At 40.7% G+C, this 21,531-nt stretch overlaps 1 protein-coding gene across 4 annotated transcripts in view; it reads right to left on the bottom strand.

Moving 5' to 3' along the window:
* senp3b (SUMO specific peptidase 3b) overlaps positions 1–12,239 on the bottom strand; it is a 33,963-nt gene extending 21,724 nt beyond the window's left edge. Inside the window, exons 1-6 of one of the 4 annotated variants that reach the window (XM_067579120.1) lie at positions 11,882–12,239; positions 11,558–11,599; positions 9,950–10,075; positions 6,329–7,012; positions 4,182–4,295; positions 2,077–2,188 (exon numbers count right to left, since the gene is read on the bottom strand). In XM_067579120.1, the coding sequence (XP_067435221.1) occupies positions 2,077–2,188; positions 4,182–4,295; positions 6,329–7,012; positions 9,950–10,037 (998 nt within the window). In that variant the 5' untranslated portion in view covers positions 10,038–10,075; positions 11,558–11,599; positions 11,882–12,239. Of the gene's footprint in view, positions 1–2,076; positions 2,189–4,181; positions 4,296–6,328; positions 7,013–9,949; positions 10,076–10,199; positions 10,251–11,557; positions 11,600–11,881 lie in introns of all 4 variants that reach the window. The other 3 variants (XM_067579121.1, XM_067579118.1, XM_067579122.1) reach the window with 3 other exon arrangements.
* Between the last annotated feature and the right edge of the window lie 9,292 nt (positions 12,240–21,531).

The following is a 21,531-nucleotide window of genomic DNA, read 5'->3' as shown; positions in this document are numbered from 1 at the left end:
AATAACATTCTATTTTATTATAACAATAACATTATAATTACTCATTTGTAATATTTTATTAACTAAAAATTACACTTCGTAATGGTTGGGCCTGCAGAGAAGGTCCTGAAGGACCCCCTCTGATAGATTACGTCGTGAAGTGCTTTCTGTAATGTACCACTATTTTATTGATTATTTAGATTAAGTTGTTTATGATATTCATCCAGAGCTGAGGTTTAACTTTTTCTATATATCTATTAGAAATGTATTCAAAATAAATGTATTTTTAACATAATTGAATATACTTAACCAAAAAATTGGAATTTAAAATTGAAATCTCTATATGTGGTATGAAACATATTGGTTTTTGTCACCTTATTTGAAGAGAATTGACTGTGTCCTACTATGACTGTTGATCTCGAAGAAGAAAACGTCATCTGAATAAAAGAGAAATGCATACGGAGCCAGAGTGTGCAACACTTTTTTCCTACTCTCAAGTCTACTTCCAGTGATCAGCACCTCACTACAACCCTTGGCATGCGTTACTTTTCCATTATATATAGACTTCTGAATTGACCATGGGTTACAGTGAGGCTTTTTTTAAGTTTGGAATGCGAAACGTCTAGAAATCAAGATTTTTTTGTAATGAGCCATACCGACTTTGATCAATCATTATCAAATTTTATGCATTAATTTTATGTTGAGTCATCAATCTGGATCATGCAAACCTAATTTTGTATGAACCTGTGCAGCCAATTACGAGATAAACTTTTCGCATTTGTGGTACCCGCTAGTGGCAGAATATCCCAAGACTGTGTAGCTAAGCTCGGATCTAGCATTCAAGCACGTGCACCAAGTCTGGCAACTTAAGCCGATTTTAATTTATGAGCATTTATTAGGGGTCCAAGCAGGGAAGCTGCTGAAACCCTATTTATTTGTTGTTGTTGTTGTTGTTATCATTATTATATGTATTAATAACTTTGCTCATTATTAATTTTTCTACCATACATTTTTCAGTCGCTAACTACTTCTGCATACTTTCAGCTACAGAAACCATTCAAATTTCAAAATATTCAGCTCTTTAAGGACATTAATGCTATCATTCAGATTTTTTTTTAATAACTTTTTTAAAGTATTAAAATTTATAATAGAAAATCTATGGGAGAAATGTTTGAAAGTTGATATCTGAAAAACTAAAATTGCTGAAGTATTCATACTTATATAGGCCACACCCATTTGCCCCTGGAAAAAAATTCATTTTGGATTTTTTGTAAACACATTTATATCTTCTGTTGGCACGTTTCATCTAATCTTCACCAAACTTGGTATACCATATTTAGATGATCCTGAATAAAACTTATGAGTTTGTTTTGGGTTATCACTTACCATTTGTCTGTAATCGGTTACCAATATTTGAAGGCATGGACTGATGCATTTAACGGGCCATATCTCTTCAATACTAAATTCGATTGCAAACAAATTTGGGAATGATGTACATACAGCCACACTGCACAAGTGAGTAACATCTGATACAATTCTGCTCACAGGGGGCACTACTATAATACTATAACATGATATTTCTATAATTCTATTGCCTTTAATAAAATGAAACTTGGTACACAGGTTCTCCATGAAAATGTGCACAGCATATGGCCGCCCACCTACAGCCTGGTCCTGCTTGAGGTTTCTTCCCATTAAAGGGGAGTTTTTCCTTGCTGCTCTCGCCAGGTGCTTGATCATAGGGGAATTGCTGGGTCTCTGTAAATTATGGTCTTGACGTGCTGTATGTGAAAAGTGCCCCGAGATAACTTCTGTTATGATTTGGCACTATACAAATAAAATTGAATTGAACTGAATTGAAGCATGGCACCAAAAGCCCCACCCTGTGGCCATTTGTGAAACACAACCACACAACTTATTAACTGACATATTTCTTAAACGTACTATTCCATGGTTTCATACATTTTCTGTAAAAAAAAACATCTAAAAGCAAAAATCTTATCAGATGGGGGCCGTGGTCTAATTTGTGTTCATTTAGGGGTCCTTGATGTAACAAAGTTTGAGAATCACTGCTATAAACTACAGTGTGTATCTGACCTGTGTGGCTGTGAGAAGCTCTCATTGAAGATCTCCTGAAGCTTCTCCACGAGGTCATCAACATGGATGGGGATCAAACTACCATATTGTTGTAGGGACTCTTCAAGAATACCTGGAGACAAGAGAAAGAAATAAGACACTGAATGTAAACCTCATCTTCACAAGCTGAACAAGCATACAATGGTGCCCATTCAAGAGGGCCACATCATTAAACCTGTAGTGCGGATAAATGAACGTCCATTACATTGAAGCCCTTGCCAAACAAATTCACACAATGACGATTAAGCCTATCACCTAAACCTCTCTGTATTTAGCAGTATACAGAGTTTTTAAATCTCATGTCGGGTGTGACATTCCTGCCCTGGCCGTTTGGCCATTAACTGTGCAGCTCTGTTAGACTTTCCAAATGTAATAGGACCGAATGGATCAATTCTGATAGTGAGATGAGTCATTTTACAGGGGATTGTGTGATGCTCAAAACAATTTATCCAACGTTTTAAAGTCGCAACAGTAGGTTACTGCAGGTGGTGTACTGGCCATCAGGCATACTGGGACAAACCCCGCTGGGCCAGTGGACAAACAAAATATAAATTTTTGGGCTGGTGGCCCATCAAAACATATCCATTTTTACCTGCCCTTACTGTGTGCTCGTCATTCTGGATGCGCATGACAGTGTGCTGCATGCCTGTGTCAAGTAATCACAGCCAAGCGCCCCCCTTTACTCTCACTGCCAGATGGGGGAGACAAAAGTCCCCCACTCTAAGTTTAATTGTAACATTTTTAAAGTTTTGCATGTAACTTCAGCAGCTAGCTAAGACAAAAGGCTTCTATGACAGTGGTTCTCACAGTGGGTCCTGTGGCACCCTGGGTTGCCTTAAGGGCAGGCCAAGGTGCAGCAAAATTAATCATATCACTGTTCATTTATTGTGCATTTTTAATAACATTTCATCACATTTAAAAAAGTGGTGACAGTTACATTAACTATGCTTTATGTTACATTTCCAAACATATAAACAAAATTAGAAAAAGCAATAAATATTAATATCATCGTATCAAAAACTGTTTAATAATATGCAGCTATGCAGCATGACAACTCATAGTTGCCGGTTGTCAGTAACTCAACATTCTTTCTAGCTCAGGAGTTTTCTCGGAGCTCAGCAGTCGGAAAATAAAAGTGACCATGAAAGCAAGCAATGGTAAGATTTGAGAAGATAAACAAAGCTCAAAGAAATGCAAACATTTCTCAGCTCTTGACACAGAATCTAAGCTGGCCAACAACTCAAATTTGACTGAACTCTTCTCGGCTAATGGCTTAACAGACAGGTTTTGGCTGCTTGTGGAAGACGGATATCCATGATTGTCCGCATTCACTGTGGTATTGTGCATTCCCAACATCATATGTGTGTGATGTGGCTCATCATTGGTATACATGAAAACAAGGCAAGAAATGGTCTGTCAGTGCTCTCCCTCCCCACATCAACAGCAGGTTCACATCACATTAAAGTGGCTTGTTTGGGTTTTTTTTTTTCCTTGTTTACTTTTGTAGTCTCAGCATTCTTCTTGAAACTCCACCTGACACTTCAGACAGAGATTCCGGTGTGTTATTCTAATAGTAGCCACTACCAACATAACATCACTTGCAAAAAATTATCACACAGCTATATACAATTTTTTCATTTGTGCAGTTATAGCTGCCCCACATTAGTGATTCAAATAACCAGATCACAAGCCACTGAGTTGACTCACATTTTGTCAGTCTCTGTTTGCCACTTTAGCTGTGTCATTGTACACATTTAATAGCATGTTAACTTTAAAAAACAGTCTCAAAATGACTAACAGGACACACATTTTTTATTTCTCTGACTGCGGAAAGGTGATGTTTTCATATCACAGATGATGAACAATGGCATTTACTATAAGTGAACCGGAACTGTAAATAATGAAGAAAAAACATCAGAAAAAATATTGAGTATTTTAAAAAAAAACGAAAAATATCTATAGATAAGAAAAAGCATGATCCTCATGATCAGATACAAAAACAGCAGTTTTAAATGTATCTGATCTACTGTGAATGTAAGCGAATAGCCTCTATCTCTGATCCATACCTGTCACACAACTCATGTGTTCCTCAGTAAGAGCCAGCTCCACTGGTTTATCCTCCGCTCCCCGTCTCCCTCTTTCCTCTTGCCTGTCTGGAGAGCAGCCATTTGTCTGTTTATCTGCCAGAGAAAAGGAAATAAATTACACACAAACAAATTTTACTCTATGCAGATTCTTAGACTTAGTCATTATTTGTCTATTCATTCCAAGAAAGCAACCTGATGGGGCTAAAATGTTTTGTTATGACATAATTAACTCTTCTTAAAGTACAACTCCATACATTGACAGCCCATCTTAATTTAATATTGATCTTAATCTTAAAATTGCAAATATTTTAAGAAAAAAAAACCTTAGGGGGCTTGAAAGGGGGCTTGTTTTTCAATAACATTGTGTTTCCCACAACGGACATATTTACGATAGCCAGTGAAGAAATAAATCACCAACTCAAAACTACTCCATGTTTATTTTGTCTCAATAAATCCAAGGGTCACTTCAGCTTTTCTCAGGGAGTGAAAAGTGTGGAAAGCTGGTAACCCCACTATGATGACAGGATTTTAAGATGCTGCATTTCGTGCCCTGCTTTTTGAAAAATGAAAAATTAAAGAAAATTATTAAGTGAATTACTCCTTAAATAATCATTTTTTCTTTTCTCTTTCTGCATGTCAGTCAGCTTTGGAGGTTTGAAGGCACTCTGACAGAGCTTGGTTAACTGGTTTCCCTACTTCCACTCCCTTGCTAAGACAAAGTATGCACTTTCCCTACTGCTCTACTGAATGCACAGATTAAATTGATAATAGGCTTCTTGTCTAGCTTTATCTAACACAGCAAACATGTATATAAAAAGTCACAGTGTTCCTTGATAGGACCACTTATTTTTTGATGATATTCTAGTTTTCTTGGAAATCCTACGTGCAGACCCAAACCAACAATTAATGTATCATACTAACAAGTAATGTGAATGTATTGAGTACCACAGACAGAGTAGGAAGTCAAAAGTGTTGAGAGACAGATTTATGCCAAGGTTACACTACACGATTTTAGCCCTGATTTTCCACTTGCTGACACAATAATATAGTCAGTAGAATAATATAGTTTCTATCAGAACACATTGGCATACACACAAGCTTTTCAGTATTTGTAACCTTGTTGTCCTTGCCGAACCACAATACGAGAAGGCAGCTACGTTTTCGCTGCAAAAATATTTATTTACTTTATTTACCTTCATTTACTCACATGGTATCATGTCATTTTGCATATGTTTTAATGACAAAACATAGTTTAGAGACCAGACAAACTGCTTAGGGATTCCTTCTGGTGAAAGATATTGTAATGTGTGATCTCCTATCACCAGTCAGTCATGTAGTGTGCAAACCACAACGACTTCTAGATTCCCAATTACGAGACAGAAAGTAGTGTAAACAGTACAGCCATTTGACGACTTTAAAAGTCATGTAATGTGTAAATGGCATAAAACTACATTCAGACCAAATCCAGCAATCCAGCAGCAAGGTGGGGGCATGTTTTCTGAGGTACCAGTGAGACAATGAAATATGATCCAGGAAGTTAACTTGGAGTTACAGATTAATGCATTTAAGGTGGCTTCTGATAAGAAGCCACAACACCATGCAGCGGTTTGTAAAACTCACAAACAGGATTTTACAACTCTGGAAAGTTATCACGACGGCAAATGTTTTATCTTTTGTCGCAATGATCATGAGGTAAACAGCTGATTACAGCCTTCAGGTTACAAAGTAATCCACCATGAATGTGCACTTACATGTATGTGACTGGCCAATGCAGCGTGACATTGGGTTGTATTTCAGCAAAAGTTGAGTCCAGTTCAACTTTTTGCCAGATGGCTTTTGCGTTTTTTTGCTGAGCCCTGCACGTTCCCCCCTCCTGCAGCATAAAAGCAGTGCCCCCATTCAAATGAATGAGAGTGCTGCCATTTTTCATATATTACCAGATTTGGTCTGAACGGAGCCTTACATGTGGTTGGTTTTAGTCTTTTTATAGGATTTACTGAAAAGAAGAAAAATGTACAATATTGCCAGGCTTATCCTTTCAGCACTAAACCCTACTGTTCCATTTCAATAAATTCTGTCCACATCAACTAGCCTTCAAGGGATAAAAATGTAGTGTATGCCAATACCTCTCTCAGATTCTGTGAATCTCTCATCACTGCTGTCGTCTCCTCCATCAGGGTATGGTGATTGCCGATACCTTCTTATCCTCCTCTGCTTCCCATATAGATTGTACCTTTGCCCTCTCAGGCTCCACCGGTGCCCTAGGGAGCAAACCCACTGGGCCCGCTGGCGCCAGCTCTTCCAGTGCTGGGTGAGCCTAAATCCTTGGCCTCCATGGGAACGCAAACGTTGCCAGCGCCTGAGCCTCCTCAGAGCCCTGTATCTGCTGAGATGGGACCTGAACAAGTCCCCTGTTACAGCCTGAGAGATAGTATCCTCTACAGTGACATCACCACCCTCTTCTGCCTTCTGCAGTGGTCCATAATATTGGTGTTTTTGTGAATGAAGATGCTGGGTGGACTGGGAGGGAAAGTCTGGGATATCCCACTCTACCTCTGCATGGTCTCCTTCCACCTCCTCCTCTTCTTCTTCATCATTGTTATCCCAAACCTCAAACTTGCCCTCTGCATCCAGATTGTTGTCGTCTTCCTCCTCACCTATTGCCTCAATCCTTCCCATCCCATCCTCGTCTGCCTTGTCCACAAACTCACCTCTCCACACCATCTCTTTCTGCCCCAATCTGAGGTGCATGGGGCTGGGTATGCTGTGGCCTGACACCGGAACTATGAGGTGGTCTCCAGGAATCCCACCTAAACACAAACATCAGCAACTGTGTTCAACCATGTGCCATCATGACCCAGAAGCCTTTAGGGTTTCATTTCAGCCTAATACAACTTGAGTTCATTTCACTGAGAATACTTACTGTGCTAAATTACACACCATTAGTCTGTCAGGCCACCCCAGTAACATACATGAAGGAGGCAAAATATTGGGAACACTTTCTAATATAATGCACCCCAGTACACCACTAACACCCACTACAACCTCAATAATAATTATCACTGGAAATGTATAAGCTTTGTAAAAGTACAATTTATGGCAGAGCTGTTGTATTGGATTGCATTAGATTGCAGAGGTGTTCCTAATAAAGTGTTTGGTGAGTATATAAGCAGACTGATGGGCTTTGATATCACAAAGCAGACAAATTCATAGATAGTAAAGCCTGTCCCTCCAGGAATTTAACAAATACTCCTTTATTCATGTCCAATTTTCATATTATTGATAGTATTATCAAATCAAAGGAACACTTGTACGTTTGTAATCCATTTCCATATTACCTTCCTACCTACTGTTTCTGCCTTCTCAGTCAACAAAGGCTTCTTACAGTTCTAAATTATAGTAGAAAATGGCTGTTACAATTTCCTAAAGCCTAAACTGACACTTTCACATGGTTTTTGTCAGTGTATTGCAAACCCGGTGGCCTGCCAGGTCTGAGTTGACCCCTGCTGGGCCCAAGCATTGGGGAATTTTTTAAAAAAAGAGATGTTTTCCAAAACTAAAATGCGGGAACGAGCCAGACAACAACCGCCGCTCAGAACCAGAACGGGAGCACCCCGCCTGCCATCCGGAGAGAGACACAGCGAGAGCAGGCTGAGCAGGCAGAACGCAGGAGAGTTTTTGCTGAACATAAGCACCAAGACCCAGGGAAACATGAGAGCAGCTGCTTGCTAACAGCTACATGTGTTAACAGCATTGAGCAGGAGGGTGGGCAGATGTCTCACTCCGCTACTCTGTGCTGAGACTGCTGCTACTGCGGACAGTCACGGAGCAGACACTTTCAGTTTATATAATTGTAGCATCTGTCGTCCAACTAATTATTGATAACAAACTTAGTATTTTACAAATTAGAGTTTTTTCATTTGATGAATGTGGGCGCTGTTAAGCAAAAATTAACGAAATGAGCTTTATTTCTAGAAAGCAAAATGACAATGGGGGCAGTGGGCAAGTGATGTAATTGGTGCCTGACTGGTAACACGGTAACATGTTTTGCTCAGACCATCCTCCATCCTCTGCACAGCGCCCTATTCCACCGGGAGCGTGTCAAAAGCGGAGAGTCTTCACTGCTGGGAAGCCATCTGCCGTTTAAAGTCAATTGCACTCCTACTACAGTAATTACAGCAGCCTAGTCAAAGCTGATAAAGTGCCTTAAGGCTACTGTAATTACTGAAGTAGCAGGGCAACTAAACTGCCCAATTTTGTCATTTTTGTGCTTCTACTATGGTTAAGTAGGCTACGTAGTTAAATTGTTTCTTTATTCGTCTGTTTTAATTGCGTTTATTGTTGGTATATGACCAGGAGTCTGCACGGGACGTTTTATATTGAAAATTGACCAGATGCTTGATGCTGTTTCTGTGTCTGACTTCCTGCCCAGCTCGATCTGCTCTGTGCTGTTTGACGCGGCCTCCGTAAAAAATAGACGAGGCACCTATCTTTAGCACAGCGGAGCGGAGAGCCACTTCTGGGACGCTTCTGAAACGCGCCGTGGGAATCTGATACATTGACTAGAGTGGCCGCGATCAGCACTGACGGCCGTGTCGGAGCTAGAACACAGCGCACACGCGCCCGGTGGAATTTAGGGGTTAGAATGCAGATAGAAACTTATCGTTCGCGTTTCGGCTGTGGATGTTTTGGCCGCTGCGGCGCCACACCGGACTGTGGGCGGAAAGTTGAGCCAGAGTCAATTTGAAGAAACGCAACCTGACGTCACTGCAGCTGAAGGCCGCGGTGGCCAATCACAGCCAGAGATCAGACTGATTTTATTTGCCAAATTTCTGTGCACTCTAATTTCAGCTCAGTCTCGGCTGCATTTTGCTGTCATTTATGGTTGCACTACTCTCCTCTGCTGTATATGGTTCACCACAGGTGGGGCTGAGCGCTCCATGTGTGTGCTGCACACACAGGAGAGACGAACCAGGTGAAGTATTTGAGTTGATGACAACAACGCTCATTACATTACTGTAAGTGAACAAAAGCAAAGAAGAGTTATTTAATTTAATCTGCACAACGGGGGGCATGGGTGCACAGACCAAACCAACTATTTATTCATTGAATTAAAATGTGCTATATCAGGATAGGTATCATTATCAGGATATGAAATTACCTATATTGGGATATGAGATTTTGGTCATATCACCCAGCCCTATGTTGACTGATTAATGGTTACCTAAAGCCCTGAGACACCACTGTTTTAAAAACAGTGCAAGTCTTTTGCCATTAAGTGGTTCACTGGCGTGTGGCATCATTTATGCTTTCCTCTGTCCTCCTCCCCCTGCTGCTGATATGAATAGTCTCACTGCTGAACAGGTACTGCTGGTGCACTTATGACAGCAAGCAATAAAAGATCAGACCATAAAAAATACCCCAGGTTCTTAACATTTTAGAACTGGTTACCACTCAGAGCTGGGTTTTGAGGGGGCATACCTAGCCAGCTGACTGAGTTACTGTAGCGAGTCCATTTCTCTCATACACAACTTTTGCCTTACCAGCCCACTGAGAGGAATTTATCTCAGTGTTCCTACCCCTTCAGTTGGCACTAGGAACTGTATTATTAAAATCTCCAGAACAGTAGAGAAATCTCAACAGACTTTTTTCATTCAGCTTAGGCACTGCACACAAAAGCCCTGCAAATAATAATACAAGTATAACTAGAATGTAAACTTTTTATTGACCAGAAGTAGAATGCCTACCTCCTCCTGTGTCGTCCTGCCCCACAGCAGTCAGACCCAGGTCTCCCTGCCAGCGGTTCTGGGCCAGGCTACCGCCACTGTCTCGCATTATCCACGGACAACCCACGACCTGCGCCAGCTCGTCACCTACAAACAACAAACACAGTCTACAGCTGGGGTGTAACCACAAACTCAGCTCACAAATCTGTATGAGAAACTGAAGTTCCTTGTAAGTTTGGGTATTAGTCTGATTCTGAGTCTCACACAGTACCTGCTTGCTGTCACAGCAAGGTCAGCCCCATGAACTCAACTAATGTTGACTCTGTCTTAAAGACACAGTGAAAAACCACGTCAGTGGTCAAAGCAAGCTACTTTACTTTCAATCTAAATGCAGCTTGCTAGTTATCTTGGAGTGAGAGAGACCATCCCTATGAACATATCTCCTCCACAGTAGGACCGCAAATAACTAAAAATATGTACATTATTGGTTAATCTGCAAATTATTTCGTCGATTAATCAATTATTAGTTTTGTCTATATAATGTCAGAAAATAGTGAAAAATGCAGGGTAATGCAGGGCCAATGTCATTAAGTGTGTTATTTTACCTGATCAACAGTCTAAACCCCAAAAATGACTGAGAAGCTGAAACCCGCAAATTTCTGGCATATTTGCTTAAAAAAAAAAAAAATCACTGAAATGATTATGCGACTAACAAAATAGTTCATTTTTGTGACAGTAATCAATTAATCAACTAATTGCTGGAGCTCTGCTCCACGATGCTCCACATCAGCCACAGCCCATTTATAGGATTTCTCCTCAAGGATGTATATTGTAATGAAAAGCATGTCTACAGTCAGTCTGGAACAAAAACAGGAGAAATCAACATTTACATTCACTGCCCTGGCCTGCCATAGTTAGGACAGTTGAGTTAACATTATGTCCAGCAAAAAAGAGAGGAGTCAAGTGGCCTGGTATGTGATAGTTATTCATTTTACCTTTGTTTCACTCCAGACAGAATGACAACCAAAGTCCCTTTAAAAATGTAACCTGTTACTGGATATGAGGAAGCAATGCATGATACTTATCTCGCTACTCCCCCTGAGCTACACAGTCTTGCTGGTATACAAAACACACCTCATCAACGCACCACTCATGCCCTCTGATGACAGTGCTACAATTGACACAACTAGCAGAAATGGCTGGTTATGCCAATTATATATTAAAATATTACAAGCTGTAAAAACGACCAATGACCTTCCAACAGAAAAGTGATGTGTTAATTCTCAACAGCATATGATGCAGTAATGGGATTTTTAAAATTATGTTCTCACTAACTAATATTATTTAATAAGTCACAACCATGATTACAATCTCAAGTCTTCTTCCAGAATACATAGAAAAAAAACTACTGTGCATTTGGGACTACACAACATGTGCACCTGGTCGGGGGGGAATATGTAATTTAGCATAATGGCTGAACTAAGAATGATTGAACAGCTGGGAGAATTAGCGTTCTAATAGTGAACAATTCTATGCGGCCTGTGTCGTGTGAAAAACATATTCTATGAGAAAAGCGGTTCTGTGATGACAACATTTTCATTTTTTTCCGGTGCAGGAAATAGTACCTACCACGGCTAGCTTGTGTGCGTTGGGCGCTAGCACCGTCGCAGTCTTTGTATAAACGGTAAATTTGAAATAACGTTCAGGCAAATTAACAACCTTATTTTGTCGACTATGGATGGACTCAACCACTGCAGCACATTTAAGAGCAACCAAAAATAACCAGAATACCTATTAGTATCTGCTGTCTATCCGTCCTAACATATTAGCAGGTTAGCCATGTTGTCGTTAGCTAGCTAAGCGTTAGGTAGGCACACCATGTTAGCAACAAAAAATAAAACGCCTGGCTTATTGTATTCCCAGTCTAGCTAGGCGTTGCAACTGTATGCTTACCGTTAACCTGCAGATTTATAAGAATGTTGCTTCCGACAGAAAGTTTGGCGTGTTCAATTCTGTATGGGTATCGAAACAAAACAAATGCTAATCGGTGCTAAACTTCATTCAATGAAAGGTATGGAGCAGCCAGATGTCACCTCCTTGCTAACTTCGATTTCTTTTAGGTCTTCCGGTTCAGAGGAACACGCAAATACCTAAACAGACGCGGTAGATTACAGTAAAATAATCTATTTCATTTTTTAAAGGTCTGTGAGGAACCGAGAGAAGCGCTAAGCTAGATCACTGCAGAATTTTCGCTCTCATGTCATCTACATCAAGTCCGTCGCACAGCAAAGGCGTCACACCGAGTCTGCACAGTGGACGCATCATGGATGTATAACAAGACCTTACTTCCATGGATGTACCATAATAGACGCATGAATGTATTGGGAGAATATCCTTGGGTGGACTAAACTACGAAATAGCCTAATTTTGGTGAGATTTTTGTTTTCATTCCAAATATTATAAACACTATTTGATTGGTGTTTTTGTAAATGTGATGATTATATTTTTTTCAGATGTCGTTTTTCTAAAGTATTGGTAATACTTTCTCTTTCCGTCAGGATTTTTATATTTTATAAACTTTTCAAATACATGCCCATTTAAATATTAGTTAAACATTTTTGAAAACACTTAGAATTCAAACTGCCTTAATTTTACTTGTTGTTTTTATTGTTGTTTATTTTATTTAATTTTTATTATCCTTTTCCTCTCTATTTTGTATTTCCTTTCATTAGACATGATGTAATTTCTACTTACAACCAGGAGGTTAATCACTCAACAGGGCTTGGGGGTCCATGTACGAAGTAATTATAATTCATCTGAGATCGTTCTTGTATATTGGGTAATACGTCTTTTGCAGTCCGTGCATGAAGTATAATTCATTTGCAGTTCTTCACATTTTACAATGAAAAAATCAAATAATTTGTGATATTTCCCAATTTTATGATCTTACGACGTGAAATTCAATTCAGGGTGCCAAGCGTCAGCTTGTTCCATTTTCCAACTTGTACAATGAAAATTGAAAGAGGATGTCAACAGCCATAAACAGATAGCTTGCCTTCAAAGTAAAAGTCGTGCATTTTGTACAAGAGGCAACCTCCGGGGCTTTAAAATGAAGCCAATGTGGAAATGCCAAAAACTCCAGTTCCCCGAATGGCCACTTGAGGCTGGCTCCAAAAGCGAGTCATTCCCCATAGACCCCCATGTTAAAATGCCCAACTTTACAGCAGAAATAAACATGATACAAACAACCTGATACAAAAAATGGTTTTGGTCCCTATAGCTAATTTCATGACAACTGTACGGGGGGGGGGGGTAAGCCGTAAAGTTATGCATAATGAAGGACATGGCTGCTCTGAGTGACAGGTCTGCCAGCTGCTAGGTGGCTTGTTTCAGCCATTCGGCCCACCTCTTTGCCCATTTTTGATTGGCTGGGAGTTAGGCAGCATCACGCACTGCCAAGACGGCTCACTATGAGCTTCAAAACCACTCTTCAGCAACCAATGGGTGACATCACGGTAACTACATCCATATTTTTATACAGTCTATGGTTTTGAAGCGTGTTGCGTGCAGCAGCCAATTTAAGGGGAGCTCAAGTGATTTTGGACACAGCCAATATGCATGACAAATAAAAGAAAGCATATTGACATTAGCTAGGTAGCTAACTTAAGGCTATGTAAACAGAGGGTTGACTACACTGCTAACAACAAGCTTAGAATGTGTAGGGTGATAGAAGCACAACACTCACCTGCAACATTCAATGTCCGATCGATCTGCTCCCACAAATGGGCTTTTCTGTCTTTGTTATGACAGTTTCTGTTTGACCAGTGGAGGCTGGTGCATAGAGGCAGAGGAGGTTGCTCTTTCTCTATTTTTTGAGAGGCAAGAGGAAGATCAAAATATAAAAAGGAATATTTGGTTGAAATAAACCATTACCATTACATCTCTGTATTATTTATAAAATACATTTTCTCTCTTCTTTGGAAAAAATCCATTATTGAAATTCTATTTAAAATGCTTCAACAGCAACACCTGCAGGGAAGGAGGAGAAAGGGCAGTGTGTGTGAAGTGGTGGTGGGGGGCAGTAGGGGATAGTGGAGGGGGAGTGGGGGACAGCAGCAGGCACCTGTCCTCCACAGGGCGGGATCTCTTACATCCATTTAATGTACTTAATTTTTTTTCATGCTAATCTATGATTGGCCAAGACACGTAAAATGATGCTCCAAGGGAGGACGTCCTCCCTAACCAATCAACAACCAGAATGCAATATTGACATCACGTTGGTCCAATGATAGTTTCCAGATTTCATCTTCAAATCTCTCCACTGTAAGGCAGAGTAGCAACAGTTGCTTGCGTTAGCCAACGCAACAGTTAACTTCTTGTAGCAGCCCTGAAGGACTCCATGGAAAAACTGTTACGGACTGTTGTAAAACTAATGGGAGAGTGGAGTTGGACTGTGCGGAGCAGCAGTAGCAGGAAGCTGCCGGGGAGACTGGCAAGAGAAGCAACCAGAGAAACAACCAGGAGAGTTAGCTTGTTTGTCATTGTTGCTAATGATATCAGACTGGTTAACCAGCAGCCAAAAAGTTCTGTTAACTAACAAACAAGATGACCAACAGTACGTAGACGTCTTGCAGGACTTGGTTCAAAGCTATAATAACAGTTATCATAAAAGTATGAAAATGATGCCTAGACAGGTGACGACAGAGAACACCTTGCAAGTTTTTCAAAACCTGTACAGTTCTCTTCCCATCTGGTACCAAGAAAAGTTAAAGATGAATTGTAAACAAGAAGATCTTGTGAGAATCTCCAAACTGAGAGGAGTGTTTGATAAAAAATATGAACAGGGTTACACCGACGGGATGTTGACGGTGTCGAAATGCATACTGCGATTACCCCCTGTGTACAAACTCAAAGATTATGACAGAGAACCTATCCAAGATATGCTTTACGAAGAAGAGTTGCAAAAAGTAAAGATAGCTTGAGATAAGAGTTATCAAGTGGAAGAAATTTTGGGCAAACAGGTCATGAGGGGGGAAAAACAGGTGTTGGTACGTTGGAAAAACTGGCTTGAGAAATTTAACAGCTGGATCAAGGCTAGCGACCTGAAAAATGTATAAAATACCATAGGTGACTCTCATGACTTCATTACATGATGGATCAAGCCTTGGGTGAGGGGTTTTACGTCACCTTACCCTTCAATGCTAGTCTCAATGTATTTAAAAATAATACAAGTTCCAGTTACCATGTGGCAACATATTGATTTACAAGGTCCAAGGGAAGTGGCCTTGACAGAGATTTCATACCCACACACCTGGTTTAACCTCCCTGTAGAGTTAGGGTATTTTGAATAGAGGAAAAAAACCCCAAGACCCTGACACCGAGAGTGAAATCCAGCGTCAAAAGATTAGAGGGGGCTAAATTTACTAAATTTCAGCCCTATTCAAAGGAGATTTGAATTTCAAGCGGGTGCTAAATATCATTTGCGTTTTTTCCCACCCATGGCTTACATGATGGGGATGAAGTCAGGCGAATGGTTCAAATTTGACGAAAGGACGGCTCCCTATCCCACAGATATAAAGGCGGGGATTTATCAACTTTACTGTTATAGCGATATGGTACGTCATCAGCTGGTAGGGGACGCTTACACTCCTCTCTTGAGAACCGTCAGAATACAAGGGATTTACAGCAACATAGTCCACACAGTCTTTTAATCCTGCCTACTACCTGCCTGTGGCGAAGAAACATATTGAAAACATTCATATTGAGATTAAAACGGATCAAATTGAACCCATAAATTTTACATTTGGAAGTGTATCGTAAAACTCCATTTTAGACCCTTGAAAACCTCCTCCCTAAAAAAATGATGCAACACGATCCTCACCGTTTTGTGAGCTATTATGAAAACCAAACGGGGGGGGGCGCACTCCCCGGTTTTTATGGCTTGCCCGTCATATGTACGGGAGAGGGATAGGCTCTATATTTTCAAAATTATTTAGTTTTGTATCACCTTTGATAAAAAGAGGTTTTGCCATTGCTAAACCTAATCTTAAATAAGCTGCTAAAAACGTAGCCTCAGAGGTGATTAGCCACGCCATTGGTAAAATAACCGGTCTACAGGAACAGGGGTCTAAAGAAGGATCCAGAGGTATTATGATTTTGGCTAGAAGAGCGAGGAAGAGACCTCCGGGGCAGTGCATTTCAGAGAGATCTAAAAACGACGGTGCACTGAAAGGAGAAAATCAGTTGGTAGAAGCAATCCTAAAAGAAGGAAATCTACCCTCGCAGCAAGATCCAGAGATATCTTTTAACACCTCATTTTTAGAAGCAAACAAAGATGGCCCTTTTACATCACAAATCGGCCAAATGCAGTATGGCAGAGCCCCCATGACACAGCTGTCTATCGAAGAAAAGCTTACACAGAAGTTTTACCTTTATTGGCCATTACCGACAATGGACCGAGTTTTTTATTCCCAGAGAAGGGATAAAATATTTGGATTTGTTACACCTCCAAGTAAAAATTACTACCCCTGGGGGGTCTCGTCAATTATCCTCTGAATACAATTTTCAGTCAATGCAACGTTATTCTAGGGGATAGATTGATATCACAATCCAGCACCACTCATCTGTACAGAGCTATGATCGAGACTTGGCTCAACTTTTCAGAAGATTCATTAAAAAGTCAGTTCAGCGCCAGGTTATTTTACAAAGACACGGCCAGCTCTCTAGATTCTGTGGTAACAAATAATGGCCCAAACAGAGGGTTATTTCAGAGAGCTCGGTTCACTGCCAGTTCTAGAGAGGTTCACCTATTGAGTCCTCTTCACGCTGACATATTTTTCAGCGAGAGGCTTCTTTTGAACACTGTGGATTTGAGAATTAAACTGAGCCGGGCTAACGACACTTTCAGTCACATGTGTGCCCCAAACAGTAACTTCCGATTAAAAATACAGGGGGCGTCTCTGTTTGTCAAGAAAGCTACCGTTTCCCCTGCCGTGCATTAAGGTCACGCCACGGCCTTACTGAAGGGTAACGTTTTTGTTTACAGCTGTTACGAATCTATTTTGGAGATCAACTCAAAATGACAAGTGTTGGTGGATTATTACTGAGAAAAGATGAATGAAAAGATGAAAGATGAATAATCACCAAGTGGAAGGTCTCATGCGTCATTTATTGGGTGATGCATTTTGGAGCGTGTGGGCCTCAGACCAGTTACCTTTACTGACGCGCTCGTTCAGACTTCCTGCCTACATGATCGTCAACACACACCCCGTCCACGAACCCAGAGAGCACTCTCTATGGATGAAGATGGAAGTGCCACTGTTTTTGACTCATTTGGATTCCCACCTGATTTTGCCTATTACCCAAAAGCCATCTTGCATTTTTTAGAAAACCGTTCTAAAAAAATATTGTTCCAGAAAAGTCAACTTCAAGACATTGTGTCTACGGCATGCAGTCAGTATTGTGTTTATTATTGATTTCATAGGGCCTGCAGGTTACCTTTTGAGGATGTGCTATCCTCGTATCATGATGATGTGATTAAAAATGATGAGATGGTAACCAGTTTTGTGAAAAAATGTCAACGTTGTATAAGGAATTAAAGAGCCGATTCTTTCCACCACACCATCTGTTCTTTAGAAATGTTCAAAGATTGTTACCACTTGTAATAACGTGTGTGAAAGAGAAATAAAGACAGACTCAAGACAATATTGTTGTACGAACCTTTTATTATTTCATTAAATTCATTCAAATTCAATCCAGCGTGGGGATAAAATGATTTTTTTCCGTTTTCTTTTCATTGTCTTTGCCGGTGTGACTTCATCTTCAACTTCATCTTCTCCTTCATGCAATCTCTCAGTTTTAAGCTGACGATATTCCTCTCGAGCTTGGGGGTTAGTCATCAAGGTTAGAGGGATGTTGAGTTCTGAAAGAGTATTTAAAAAACCTGTACAACCCTCAGGAGGTAGGGTCTGTGATTTTTTTTTTTTATATGAGGCAAATTGATTTTTAAACAAGTCAATCATGTGTGACCCTTTTACTGCTTTTCCCTTATAAATCAACTCTCCCTTTGAAGTCCACCCGTCCTGGCTTTTGGCTAATTTATTAATGATATACTGAGCATTTTTAACGATCGTGTGGAGGAAGGTTTTGTAACACATCATCTGCCGAAATAGCAGGACGAAATGTCCTGGCTTCTTCTTCTTCTTTCCTCTTCTTCTTCATTTTGATTCGAGGTTATCCTTCTGCCGTCAGAGTCTTTAGCAACAGTCAGAACTTCCCTCCCCCCTTGTTTGATCAGGGTTAGGTATCTTTGCAGTAGAGCGTTGTATCTTTTAATTTTTTCATAAGGATTCACCCCCTGTACGTTTAATATATCCTTCATTTTTACATCCAAATCATTTTCGGCTGTATGTCTCAAAGATGGAGTCTGATCGACCAAAACTGACCCATACGGTTAAACTGTTGTCTTTTGACTGGCCCTCTGTGCCAGTTTTTCTTAGTTTTTATTAGTAAGTCCTCCTATAAGTTGTCCAACGATAGGAACAACTGCTGAAAGCAGTGGTAGAAGAAACCCTCCAGAATGTTTCATCAGAGTCCTGTGTTTGCCTTTTAGACTGGTTTTTTTATCCACCAACAATTTTCTTTTGTCTTTTGAGTTTGTTATATTGACTTGCTGACAGAGGTATATTGCCTCTTAAAACATTCAGAGAGAGTTCGCACAGAGATTGAAGAAAATCTGAGGAGCAATGACTAAGTACATCTTTACGTCTCTGAGGTGTAGCATAATAAAAAGCTTGCAGTAAAAAAGCATTTCTTTTTATCCGAGCCGACATGTCGATTTAGGAAGATCTCGATTTGGGTAGATAGATGACCGGCCACTGATCAGGTAACATCCCCAACCTCAGTCTGTTTTGCTCTAGACAAGTAGGGGTGAGGTCAACGATTAAATATCCGTGAGGATCTTTAGTAGCATCTTCAAAACTTTCTAAAAAAAAAACTTTTCTAAGAAGGAAAAATTTGCTGCGTTAACATATTTATCTGTAGCCTGTCTCAAGGGTTTTTAAAGACCAGGTAATTGCTGTTCAAACTGATGGTCCGACTATGTTTACCCCTGTGAAATACATTTAGCATCAACATCATGACACTCATGTTCTTGTGATGCCTGTATTGTGAAAATCCTGACTACTTCAGTATGGTCGGAGGCTTGAAAAATGACATCGTCCAGGATAATCAAATGATTCTGATCAGGCAGAAACAGGTTTTCATCTTTGAAAGAATCAGGTAGTCCTTCAATAAATTTAATATTTTTATTCTTCTTTTGCAGTTCAGCATACATGGGTTGAAAGTAAGTGTATATCCATACAATATTTTCAGGTACCTGAGACAAAACATCTTGACAATTTTCCAACACATTTTTTACAAAAAAAGTTTTTCCACAATCACTTGGACCCACAATCTGGCATGAAAAAGGTAGTTGCAATCTAGGGTCAAAGACAATTTCTTCAGTAACACCCAGGTATGATATTTTCAATATCCAAAAGGCAAGGTTTGACCTGTGGGAAGCAACCGTCTCTTCACGAAACTTTTTCTGAAATTATGAGTTTTTTTTAGAAGAAAACCCTTTTTATCACGTACAATGTTGTGCTGAGGGGTTTCAATGACGCCCTCTGCAGTGTGGTTTTGCACGTACCCCTCCACCAGCTCTTTGACGCTATCAAAGTTGATCCGTTCACAACATTCGTGCATCTGAGTAATGCCCTTCACGCACAGCACTACTCGCTTGTTTTTAGTTTGATAGGCATAACTTTTAGGACCCGCAGCCGCAAAGTCCTGTATGCTATCGCCACCCAATTCATCCATCAAATCCCCCAAATAATTACCCAATTTGTGGCAAATGCTGTGATAAACACATTGTCAACCTTGTTTGGGGGTGCGATATAGTGATCGCCGTGACTCCATTGAATGAGAGCTGTTGTGTTGTGATGTTGTTGTTGTGTTGTTTGAGGAACGAAAAGTATTTGATTTTGTACTTTTCCGAAAACATGTAACCGAAACTGAACTTAAAGCGGTCTGGTTAAGGTTACTTCTCTGTGCAAACTTTCCCCAAAAGCTATTTAAGCAGATCTTAGACACTTGGCTTTTAGCCGGGTTTGGTTTAATTTTGTCGGCATCTAGCAAAATGCCCTGACTGGTCATGTAATCCCTAATGTACTTTTCTCTACCTTCCTGATCAGCAGCTGCCTCAGGGGGGTACCCTGAAGCTTCCTGTTTACCCTTCAGAAAAGTGTGCATGTACTTGACAAAGATGGAATCGCAGTGTCGATCAAAGTGCCAAACCTCTGTGATCTTACCTAATCGATACCCCATCTCCAAAGCCTTAAATTCAGGAGTGACCCAAACCCCCGTCAACGGTCTGGCCCTTGTCGTCATGTGTACATGCACCGTCCTGAAAATTTAGCTCGGCATTACATACGAACACCAGTTTACCTGCAGCTGTTCTGTGAGTTAAAACAAACCCTGAGGTGGATAGACAACAGCCCTGATTATCCCAAAGTAGTTTTGAGGCTCTATAATCTGTGTAGATTATTTTAGGGTGTCCTAGAGAGTAAGGAAATGCGCAGTTGACGCAGGGATACAAGGATGTCACATCTACATACTGTACAGTTTCATTCGGCGCGCCATATACCTCAGCCTCACAGCATTCGTCCTACCACCGTACAGAGCGTTGCAGGGTTAGAGGTTGAGGAGCTTTGTAATGTTCGAGAAACTCCTTCAACCCCTGGTGGGATTTTTTTCATCTCAACCCAACGATGCTCTCTCACGGCAATCAATTTGATGCCATGGACAGACTGTAACATCTGTAATTTCTCTTCGCAGACCGCATGCAACTCTTCAAACAGTCTGCCAGTCAGAGGACAGGTCTCATGAGGCTGGACAACCATGTTAAAAAACAACCCAGAAACTCCCATGCATATTTCACACCTTGGACCTCTGCATAACCATCTATAAAGTAACGTCTTATCTGTTTTTCACCCTCGTTCAAAGCGTGTTGAATGAAGATGTTCTCTGTACGCACTACCCACTCTAACCACTGGATGCTGGCATTTGAAAAGGATTTGAATTGCCTTCGACAATTGTCGAGAGATGGAACAGCCAGGGTATTAGGAGGAGTTGCTTGATCATGTCAGTTCGCCCTGTGCAACATCAGGAAGATCAGACCCTACCTGTCTGAGCATGCAGCACAACTCCTGGTACAGGCTCTCGTTATATCATGGATTGACTACTGCAACTCCTTACTGGCAGGCCTCCCTGCATGTACACTTAAACCTCTGCAGATGATCCAGAACATGGCAGCGCGTCTGGTCTTAAATCAGCCCAAAACAGCACATGTCACCCCACTGTTGATATCCCTCCACTGGCTCCCAGTTGCTGCCCACATCAGATTCAAAACCCTGACACTTGCTTACAATATAGCAACTAAAACAGCTCCTGCCTACCTGAACTCCTTCATTCAGGTCTACACTCCCTCCCGCCCACTACGCTCTGCCAATGAAAGGCGCCTGGTACCACCACCACAACAGAGCCCTAAGCCACTAGCTAGACTC

The sequence above is a fragment of the Thunnus thynnus genome, chromosome 22 (assembly GCF_963924715.1).
Source record: "Thunnus thynnus chromosome 22, fThuThy2.1, whole genome shotgun sequence".
Taxonomy (NCBI): Eukaryota; Metazoa; Chordata; class Actinopteri; order Scombriformes; family Scombridae; genus Thunnus; species Thunnus thynnus.
The sequence above is the reverse complement of the archived record's forward strand: the minus strand, read 5'-3'. Positions and strand labels throughout refer to the sequence as shown.